This window comes from Chaetodon auriga, chromosome 21, assembly GCF_051107435.1.
Source record: "Chaetodon auriga isolate fChaAug3 chromosome 21, fChaAug3.hap1, whole genome shotgun sequence".
Classification (NCBI taxonomy): Eukaryota; Metazoa; Chordata; class Actinopteri; order Chaetodontiformes; family Chaetodontidae; genus Chaetodon; species Chaetodon auriga.
This window is the reverse complement of record NC_135094.1, coordinates 4,393,454-4,404,509: the sequence shown is the minus strand read 5'-3', so window position 1 is coordinate 4,404,509 and position 11,056 is coordinate 4,393,454. Positions and strand designations below refer to the sequence as shown.

Sequence of the window (11,056 nt, the reverse complement as noted above, 5' to 3'; positions counted from 1 at the left end):
TTTGTGAGCTTGTTGGCATTTGGGTGTGTGCTAATATGTCTGCACAGGTAACACAAAAAATATAATCACTCCCATATAAAATGACTCATGCAAAATGAAATCTTTTCAGGAACCTACTCAGGTAAAAGTGAAAAAGTTCCTGAATAATGAGTCAAAGTACAAGTTACTTTCCTTTCTAATCTATTTCGAGGTGAGTGGGCCATTGCAAAACAATGAATGAGTTGTGGATAAAAGTGACTAACTTTAGGTTTGGGACATTAACGTTGCAGTTGGCATCACATTCAGCTCACTGCTTTCTTTATCATGACATCAAAGGTTAATGTTACACATGAAAAATGAGCATAGTGAACATTAGCCAGCTAACTACAGCACGCGCAGCTCAGTCCAGTGTGGCCGAGGATTTGCCTCTCGTTCTTCTTCTTGTTTGGCTGCTGCTGCTGTTGAGAGCTGGATAATACAGCATAATTAGTTGAGAATAGCTTAAAATGCTCTTTAGATCAAAGAGTTAATGCAGACTAGAGTGACTTTTAATTCAGAAAAAAGGCACAATTACAAATCCATTTACCACTTCAGCAGCAGGGATTTATCAATGCACAGCACAGTCAGACTGATGGTATCTCAGATCCGTGGTCGGGGACTGTAACCTGCACAAGCCTGTCAGATAAAGGATCAATGAGTCAGACTAGACTCACATATTCAGCCAAGCAGCCTCTCTGGCCCTGCATTCGCTCTGCTACTAGAAGGGGGATGGCAGGTTAACAAGGGGGATGCATTTTGGCCATTTTGGACCCCCCCCCCCCCCCCCCATTCTGCCAGCAGCACAGGAGCAGCCCACGCTGCCAAGGTCATTGTGCAAACCCGCTCACCTGATGGGATTACAAGGCCATTACACTTATCAACAGAAGACAAGGTTACCGGCACTGTTGAATGAAACCTGGGTTGAGTGAGCAAAGTGTGATGTGGTCATGGTTTATAACAACGCTGTGTGTATGTGCAGTGGTAACTGAGATGGTTGTTAGCTTCCTCAGCCCATAGCAGTGCATGCAAACCTCAACAAACCTGACACAACTGCAATCTGAGCCTATTCTGCCGACGAGGAAGCATCACTGTTTACCCTTCAGATTGTAAAGGCAGGTTCACGTTCCTGGACACTCCCGCCTTGATAGCATGTTGCTATTTTAAGCACCTGTGCTATTCTTAGCGCCTCACAGCTGAGGTGTAAAAATAGATTCTGACCTCTGGAGTAACCTCGTGCAGGAAGAGTTCAGCTGGGATCGAGTCTGAGTGTTGACTGGAGTTTTATTTCTCATCCATTCTGGTTGAGTCTGTAGCAGGATTGACATCCACGAAGCCTCCAGGTTCATGGTTATGAAGGGTAGATTATCTATGTATCAGTGAAATTATATGGAAAATTCAGTTTGGTGCAAGCACAGCTTTAAATATCAAGGCCTACTGAGACGAGTATAACTACTGTATCAATAGAGATGATTGGGACAAAGTTTGGGTGGAGTGAGCACACATACACGATCGCTGAGAGAGTAAGAGCGAGTGACTCACAAAAGGCGTGTTGACTTTAAATATTATGTGCTGCTCACGTTTTTCCATCTTATTTCTAATCATGCAAACATTTGGAGTGTTGACTAAAGTTTGTCCGGCCGTCAGAGGAATTACGTTCGACTCTGCAAACATACGCGAAGAAAAAAGAAAGAGTGACGCCGTAAAAGTGATGACTGCCTGAAGTGATGTCAGACGATCAACACGTTAACTGCATTGTGAGCTCGGACTGACAGACGAGCACGAGCAGCGCTGTAGATGTTTCAGAGTGGCTTCAGATGAAAAGCAGCGACATCTCTAAAAGGGCTGAAGTCCACAGAGAATGACGCTCACTGTAGTCTCTGTAACCATAAAAGTCAGCAGATAATCTCCCTCATCTGTCATTTTATGATACAAACTAACCTGCTGTGTCTCATTCAAGCGCTGTTACATCTGTGAGTCACATCAGGTCACTTTTGCCAGCAGCGTGATTTGTTACGGCCCGCCCGCATCCAGCGGATGACACTTTAATCAGGAGAGACAAGGGGATGAGGACAATTGTGTATTATGACTGATGATATGTGATAATGAAGTTGTATCAGAAGGTCTTTGGCTCTTGGACTCCACAGGGAGATGATACACAAACAACAAAGACAACAAATCTAATGAAAGACATAAAGTCAAACACTCCCAGGCTGAGGGCCAGTTTTCAGTCCCAGCTCAGGTGCACCTCATTCAGCAATCACATGTAGCACACCTGGGCAGAGGTAGAGAGGACAGGAGAGGAGGAGGGACAAACAGAGGGGACTCACACAGCTTTAACTCAGTGCTGTTACAGTTCTCCTGATGAGACAGCAAACCGTAAAGCAATAACCGCCCTGTAGTCAAGTGATTGTTATAACCAACATGACTTGATGGCAGACATTGAAATTGTTCCTGGGTGAGTAACTGTTTAAAGTATTTAGAGTACTTAATCATAAAGGACTCAGTGAACATGATCAGCCCAATCGTTAACCGCTAACACAAGTGCTGCATCGTTTAAGTTCCTAATGAGCTTTGTGGTGCAAAACAGCATTAAACAACAAATGTGCAGTTAAACAAATTACCACAAACACAGTTCATCTGGTGCCTTCAGGGTCTGTGGGGCAGGTGCCCACTTTGCCTGGTGGTAAGCACTGGATTTTCATGCCAAAAGGACTAAATTTAGGCGTAAATTGTTTGGGAAGTGAAAGTTAGTTTTGACATTGAGGTTACACGTGATCGTTTTTCAGCTGCATTTCACTCCAGTGCAATTCAGCATATGACCGGCATCCAAGACGGCTAACGTGACAAAGAAGTTGTGCCTTTAACAGTGAATGACACTTAGCATCACATGAATTAAGCGAGGTGGCACCTTCACACAGCAGGCAAAAATCAATAAAGGAGCCGAGGGACTTTTGACTCAACAGAAGGCTTCTGTGCAGCTTTCCGATCTCTAATCAGGCATCGCTATCTGAGCTATGCGCTCCTGAGATAGACTTCTGAAACAGCCTCATTACTTCTCACACCATTCACACAAGGCAATTGTTACTGTTAAAGGTGCCATTGTTTCTTCCCAGTGTGTTATCATGCCACACATTAGCACAGAGCTGGATATCTGACCTTCATTGTGTCTACTTTGTGTTCTTATTTGTTACTTGGAAAAAAGATGTGCATAGAAACTCTCACACACACACACACACCAACACAGCAATGCTGAAATTCCATTCGCACGACGTCAGCAGAGGTCGTTACTGAATAACTCGTAAGAGGAAGTAAAGAACAGAACGTAGTACTACTACTGCAAGATCTTAACTATGTTCATACCTAATGTAAGGCTACTCAACCCTGAGAAAACATGAAGAACAAACATTCAAAGCTAATTGCTAAAGACTCCTTGCTTCCATTACACCTGACGTGGAGAAAAACATTAAAATTAATTAAAATTCATTCTTATTTCTGACGCCTGATGAGCCGAGGCCACGCGTTAGTTCACATCCGACCGACCCACCAAAGTCACATAATCATACAAACAAACTAACCGACTGAGGCAGCGGACGATCAGCAACTCCTGCTGCTGCTGTGAGCTAATCTGATGAGTATATGTCCAGTGTTGACTGTGTTTTAGCTCTGTTTTTGGTCTCCACAAACTCCTGAGGGAAATATGTGTCTCTGCAGCTGCTGTCTGCTCCACTGTGTTCACCAGGAAGCCTCTGTGTCGCTGTGAGAGCCGAGAAAGTGAAAAGTGAAATTCAGACTCTCTTGTTAAGTTCATGGATCACGAGCCTTCCACATTCAGTGTTTCCATATTTTACACACTGTTATCAAAAAAATATCTGTTATCGCCGCTTTAAATCTGACTTGAAGCCAAGTCTCAAGTACAGGCTGAGGCTTGAATTCTTAATGGAAGAAATATGTCACCTGAAACTAAATCCGTCTCATTTTCTCACACGCTCCTCACTCCCCCCTGGAGCTTGTACTTTGCTCCATGTCTTGGCTCCACTGTTCAAACAATCATGCATGGCATCACATAACCCTGCCCAGCAGGGGGAAAGCCCCACAGACTGCCTACTTAAGAGCTGTCGCTGCAAGCCTTCAGACACCTCACACCGCCGAAGCTACAGCAGCCTCACGCTGATACAGACCTGCAGAGCAAGAACACCAACTGCAGAAGCATGGCAAGCGGCAAAATGTGTGTCCTGGCAGCTCTGTGCTCCCTCATCATCCTCAGCACCTTCATCAGCAGCACACAGTCAGGTGAGTCCTTCAGCTGCTACCTGTGCCTCTACACGGCTGAAGGTTTTATGGCAGCTCTGTCAAATGTAGATCCATTTAGGAAGGAAGTACTAGTATATAATAAAAATTTACAGAGAAATCAGGGTTAAAAAGCAGCAAAGTGAACTGTCAGTGTTGTGTTTCCAGCATCAAAATGAAAAGATTGTCTTCCTGTCTTTGCAGCGAGCTGCTGCCTGAGGTACGTCAAGCGTCCCTTGCCATGCAGACGCCTGCTGGGCTACACCATCCAGACCATCCACACCTCCTGCGACCTCAACGCCATCATGTGAGTTCACAGTTTGAGCTCGTGCAGTAAATTAGGATAGGATGAGTACGCTGTAACAGCAGCAGGGAGAAGGTCAAAAACAGGAAGAAACGGTCAGATGAGAAATCAAACCAGGTGTCTGATTGATCTGTATCAGAGGTCTCAGATCACTGAAATGACTGATCATTATAATTTAATCTGCAGACTATTTTCTTGATTCATTGTTTGGTCTATGAAACAGAAAACATGGAAAAATCTTCAGTTTGCTATCATGTAAATTCTCATTTAAGGAACTGCAACCATCAAATGTTGTTTATTTGGCTTTAACAGTAGCATTTTTTTAATTATTTGTCATGTTTAGCGTTTGAATTTGGACAAAAATGACTTTTGACTGAAATGAAAGCAAGTAAATCCTGATTCTTAGAGGTCACACATTGGAAAACGGACACTAGATGTGATCTGATCACGGCTGGTGTATCTACAGTACGCAACTCTCCCGGCTTGTGTTAACCAGGCAGTTAAAGTGTGACCTAGAATGAATCATGAAGGGCTGCAGGACTTTGTGAGAGCGGCGAGGGTCACTCTGTGTGAGGTGACACTGCTGTAAATATGTACTAGAAAGGTGAATTCCTGAGCCGTCATGCTGGGATGAGACCACAGGGAGGGAAACTGTGATGAAGTGCACTCATGCGTCCTTGTGTTTGAGCATATCTATGTTTTCTGGATCCCACAGCTTCCACGTTCCAGGGAGGTTTGTGTGCGCGGACCCTTCAGCCAGCTGGACCCAGAGAGGGAAGGAGTGCTTGGAGTGAGTGTGCTCACATCTCGCTAATGTGTTTTTCTTCACATCATGTGAATTTGATACCCGAACCGAGTACTGAACCTAAATTCATGTTTTGTTTCCATGTTTCTTTGCAGTGAAAGGAGGAGGAGGAGCTCCCAGATCATCAGAGAGGAAACCAGAGTCAACGCCACAGCAGCATGAACTCTACACGACAGTGAATTGACTCAAGACACTCCTGAACCCAAGAACCAGCCTTACCACTGAAAATTGTGTTGACTTTGTAGTAACGCTTCACCATCTATGCGAAGCAGCATGTAATTTTAGTTGCTTTTCTCTCTTATTATTTGACCTGTTTTATAAACAGGGAAGTGTAGTATTTTTAATACATGAAGAACGATAAGCTGTAGCCACAGTGCACGCACAAAATAACAAAAGAAAATATTGCATCGCAAGATTTTTGTGGATTTTGTGTCAGTGTTTACCCAGAGAGTATTGTGTTTTCAAAAAAGTGAGAGGTTTTACTGTATTTGATGTTGTCAAATGATTTATTAAACAGAGAGGATTAATAATACATGTTGTTGTGGTTGATTTTCTTCCTTCCTTCTCCTTTCCTTTCTTCATTCAGCCTTCAATAATCTAAATTAATAAGCACTGTCGGGTTCATAGAGACCAAACACCCTGATACAGAGGACCAAAACTCTCTACCTCATTTAGAACAAAGCAGTTTTCCTTTGATTGCGGAAAGTAAAACCCAAAAATACAATTTTCCTGCTATCACCTTTTAAACCTCACAGTCCTCTTCTCTGCTATGCTCCTCTTGAATCAGATGTGCTTGATAATCGCATGCAAATGTCTCTGATTGGTGTGACGTCAGAGACATAAAAACATGCATCGTTGCAGCTGTTCAGCAGACGAAACACTCGCCCGCCTGCAGCTTTCTGACATCCTCATTAATCTTTCAAACTGGAAAAAGTAATGTCACTCGTATTGAGTTGTGACCTGTTCGTCCAGTTGGCTCCCGATCAGTCAGATCAGCTGATCTAATCACAGAACAGAAAGTGAGCTCTGAAAATGAAAAATGTTCAATACTCAGTGGCTGTAAACCTCACACAGGGAGGACTGTACTCTCTGTCCATCACGGGCTGTCCGCCACAATGAGGAGCAACCTGTCCTCACCAAGATCTTCTCTGGCCTTCAGAGCCTGCCGGAGCTTCTCCCAGAACAGCTCAGTGTGCTTCTTGGCTTGAGGCCAGCTCAGGTAGGTTCTCCTCTTCAGCAGCTTCCTCATGCGGTAGTAAGGAGACAGCTGATAGGTGGGAATGTCCTCCAGGAACACCATGATCAGGACGTCCTTCTGCTCATCGAAGAGACGGAAGCTAGACCGAGGAGAAAGACGGACGGATGAGGAAGTGCACAACACCCAAACTAAAAAGGCGGTTTTCAAGGTGACTTTGATCTTATAGAAACAAAACTGTGTCATTTACCTAATAACCCTTTGCATGAAAACAAATATATGCATAGAAACATTTGAGTGAAAAACGCCGGAAATTGGAAAAAACCCTGAAATATTGCAGAGATGTCAGCGTGAGGTTCAAATGTTGGTCTATCGATAAGAAGAAGAAAAAGCCACAAAGTGCAATGGAAACAAGAACATAACCTGTAGGAAGATAGAAATTAAACACACAAGCATCAGCAGTTCATGTAAATAACATTAATGTACCGTATTAGCATAGCCAGTGATGCTTAATCTCACACACTCGCTTCATTCATTGACACATTACCTGGCCACCTGGATCTCTCTCGAGCACCACTCGCTCTCGAGGTACCTGCGACTGATCACACAGATGGTCTTCCTGCTTCTGTAGATGGCCTCTGTGATGTTGTCTATGATGGGTTTACCTGAGGAAGAGGAGAATCAAAGAAAAGGGTCAGTCAATGAAACCATATTGTGGACTCTCCTCATTACCTCCTTTGTACTATGGTGACACCTGCTGGAGTACAGATGACAGTACAAAACAACTATTGGGGTCATGCCATTTAAATAAGGAGCACCTCAGCATGTTGATTTCCAGATACACAAAGAGCACAGGTGGCAAATATAATGCTTACCATGTTTACTATCTGAGATAAGTGTTAGCATGCTAACATTTGCTAGCTGTAAACAAGGCACAACTGATGCTGATGTGACTGATATTAATTTTGCAAGTATTTGGTCATAAACCAAAATATCGGACAAATTTTTCAAGCTTCTCAATCAAAGCTCAGCTGGAGCAAAGAAAATAGCCCGATGCCAGGTGTAAGGGTCAGTCTTACCTGGCTGGAAGTCTCGATGGTGCAGACACAACCTCCAGCCCTGCTCTCCTTCCAGTTTTGGCAGCAGCTCTCTGATGACCCATGGCTCATCGTGGGTGTTGTAGGAGATAAAGGCATCATACTGATAAGGATCTTGCTTGTTTTTATGCTTTGCGTCAAAGGGCACAGCCAAAAAGAAGTAGTAGGCATAAGCCAGATAGCAACTCAGGAAATGGTATGTGAAGGACACCACCATAAACAGGAGGATCATACATGTGGTGGAGACAAAGCAGATGAAGTCGATGTTCACTGTGCAGGACTCGAGGTTAAGTTCCAAGAGTTTGGTCCCTTTTAGACTTGGAGGATAGTGGCACTCGAAGTTAAAGGCGTCAAAAACTTGCGTTTGCTTGTTGTTTTCTGCCCACCGGAGGAACCAGGCATTATCGCAGTCACAGGTGAAACTATTGCCTTGAAAGTCCACATAAATGAGCGCTGGCAGGGACTTCATTACGTCCTCACTGATAACTGAATATGCATTCCGTCTCGCCTGCATGAACACCAGCTCAGTGAGGTTGGCATCTACAAGGAAATCTAGGGACCGAAGACTTGTTCTAGATACGTAGATTCTTTTAAGGTTTCGAATCGGGGTGAACAAATCTGGAGAAAGATCCACAAGATCATTCGAGCTCACGTCAAGTGTTTGCAGCCGAGGCGTGTAATTAAACATGTCTGTGGCGAAGGATAAAAGTTGAATGTTCCTGGTATTGAAAAACAAAAGGTTTGTCAAACCTTGCAGGAAGTTGCAAGGCAGGTGGGACTTCCCCCTTCGATGTTGAGAGGGAATCGCCAATGTCTCCAGACGGGACAGCTGAGAAAATGGTGGATGAGGCAAAGCTGAACTGTCGTCATATTTAATGTGATTATTCCTCAAATCCAATCTTCTTAAATTTGTCAGATCATTGAAACCACCTTTGTCTAGTTCTGTCCTTTCAATATTATTCAGTTGCAGCTGAAGATCGGTAAGACTTGTCAATCCAACAAAGGACCCATTTTCAATTCTTTTTATTTTATTTTCATGTAATGACAAAGTCTGGAGGGACTGCAAGCCTTTAAACTCACCAAGCGTAATGGCAGTGAGCTCATTTTCATTCAACTTCAGCTGTCTAAGATTTGGCAAGTATTTTTTGAAAACACCGTTTAATGCGGAGATGTGGTTGTTCTGTAGATTTAAAATTCGAAGATGTATTAAATCCTTGAAAAGACACTCTTCCAGAGATGAGATCGAGTTCAGATAAAGGCTGAGCTCTGTGAGCTTCGTCAGATTGGCGAAATCGTTGCATCTGAGCGTGTGGATCATATTAGTGCTGAGATCCAGCTTTGTAAGAGTTGGTGGATTCCTTACTGCAGCTGGAACTAATTGAAGTCTGTTACGACTCAGACTCAAGATCCTTAAACCTCGAAGAGAACTGAAAGCCTCCTGTTGGATATCTTGAATCTGATTCAATGTTAAATCTAGCTCTGCTACATTTACACACAACCAAAACAAATCTGAACTGACAAAACTGAGATTGTTGTGTCGGAGTTGGAGTGTGGACGCCGTTGGGATGGTGCAGGACACGTTGATTAGCGCTTTAAGGTCAAGTGTCATTGCATTCATCTTAAGAGAAGTCAGAGAGGAGTTGACAGTCTGTAGGAATGTTTTTATGTCACCAAATGCCATTCGAAGCCCACTAATATCAAGAGCAGACACTCGACGAAGAAAGGTCTTGTTCCGCACGTCCCATTTCATCAGCTGCTCTCTGGAATCGCCGACGTTCAACGAGGCGAGATTTGGAAAAACATCTGCAGTGATCCCAAAGACTGCTAAGGGATTCTGAGACACATCAAGGGAAGTAAGTTCCAGCGAGCTGTTGGTCAGTTCCCACGACTGAAAACTGGTTAAACTGTTCTTTTGGATTGACAGAGTTTTTAGATGTGGCAGGTGCTGTAATATGAAATGAACTGCTGTTAAGTGGTGCAGTTTGTTCTGAGAGATGTCCAAAACCTTCAAGATTGTCAAGGACTTAAAAGAGCCGGGTGCCACCACTGTGATGTGGTTTTTATTAATTCTCAGCTCTGTGAGGTTCCTCAAACCATCAAAAAGATCATCTCCGAGCTGAACAAGTTTATTATCGTTAAGATTTAAGTTCTTGAGGGAAATCAGATCAGCAAAGGCACCTTTATCGATGTGTGAAATGTTGTTGTGTTTTAGGTCCAGCTGTGCCAAATGTGGTAGATTTTTGAAATCTGACACTTGGATTGTGGAGATGGTGTTTGAAGACAAGTCGAAACCTTTCACTGATGAGGGAATATCGTGAGGAACAGCGGTGAGAAGACTCATGGAACATTTAATGTTACTGTAACTGATTCGGCAATTTCTTAGTGAAAATCCTGTGGCTGGAACAACAAAACTGCTGATATTCAGCAAGAGGAAAATAATACTTAGTTTGAAACATTTTGATCCTCCTTTTGGTTTCGCTTTGTCCTCTTTTGCTCCAGAGCTCATTTTTAAATCTTTCGTCCAATCAACGGGGAACTGCAGTGTCTCCACGTACAGTCCACCTGGTACAGGAGGTAATCCTGAAAACCCGATAAAACAAAGTCAACGTCAACAAAATGATCAGCATACGCAGGTGCAATATGTCACTGTAGAAAAAAAAAATCTGAGCTCAGTTTCTGAAGACCAGAAATAAGCCAATGATTCAGAACATATGACGAATAACGGTTTCTGATACTCACTGTTACACAAAAGAGCACCGACTAATCCGCAAAATCTTGAAGTTGTTTATCTTCTTTTGCTTGAACAAAATGTTCCTCTCAGATCAAACCACCATACGATATGAACATCACCTCTCGGCCTGTGGCCTCTGTCCTCGCTTCCATAGATATAATGAGGAAGTGAGAGTGGGTCAGAGGGCTGGCTGTTTCTTGTTATCAGTTGCATCTCAGTCTTAACCTTCACTGTATATTCAAGCTTCTCACCTTTCATTCAACATAAGAATTAATTTTTCCCAGATGTTGATTTTGCCGTCATGCACGACCTTGTTTCCAAAAAAGTTGGGATGCTGTGCAAAGTACAAAGACAATATATTTTGAGCTCATCAGCTTCATTGAGTTTTGTGAGTATCTGCTCATTCTGAATCTGATGCACGTTTCAAACATGTTGGGACAGGAGCAACTAAAGACTGGGAAAGATGTGGAATGCTCCAAAAACACCTGTTTGGAACATTCCACAGGTAAACAGGCCCGTTGGTAACAGGTGATAGTATTATGATTGGATATGACAGGGGCGTTCACATGCGAGGATGGAGCAAGGTCCACAAAGGTTCACAAAGGTTCATTAAGGCTGT

General features: G+C 43.3%; 2 protein-coding genes across 3 annotated transcripts; one reads left to right on the top strand and one right to left on the bottom strand.

The window, feature by feature from the left end:
- The first annotated feature begins 4,170 nt into the window (after nt 1–4,170).
- ccl20b (chemokine (C-C motif) ligand 20b) lies at nt 4,171–5,920 on the top strand. Its single transcript, XM_076721378.1, has 4 exons — nt 4,171–4,308; nt 4,510–4,612; nt 5,325–5,399; nt 5,510–5,920. Exons 1-4 carry the CDS (start codon nt 4,227–4,229, stop codon nt 5,574–5,576), a joined length of 327 nt encoding a protein of 108 aa, XP_076577493.1. The 5' UTR covers nt 4,171–4,226; the 3' UTR covers nt 5,577–5,920.
- Nucleotides 5,921–5,925: 5 nt separating this feature from the next.
- On the bottom strand, nt 5,926–10,218 carry LOC143314393 (uncharacterized). 2 transcript variants are annotated; one of them, XM_076721375.1, is made up of 4 exons: nt 9,712–10,217; nt 7,689–9,651; nt 7,157–7,274; nt 5,926–6,751 (listed from the first exon to the last, which is right to left on the bottom strand). In XM_076721375.1, exons 1-4 carry the CDS (start codon nt 10,210–10,212, stop codon nt 6,511–6,513), a joined length of 2,823 nt encoding a protein of 940 aa, XP_076577490.1. In that variant the 5' UTR covers nt 10,213–10,217; the 3' UTR covers nt 5,926–6,510. The 2 variants fall into 2 exon arrangements, with proteins under 2 accessions (XP_076577490.1, XP_076577492.1); XM_076721377.1 differs by having other exon boundaries at nt 7,689–10,218.
- Between the last annotated feature and the right edge of the window lie 838 nt (nt 10,219–11,056).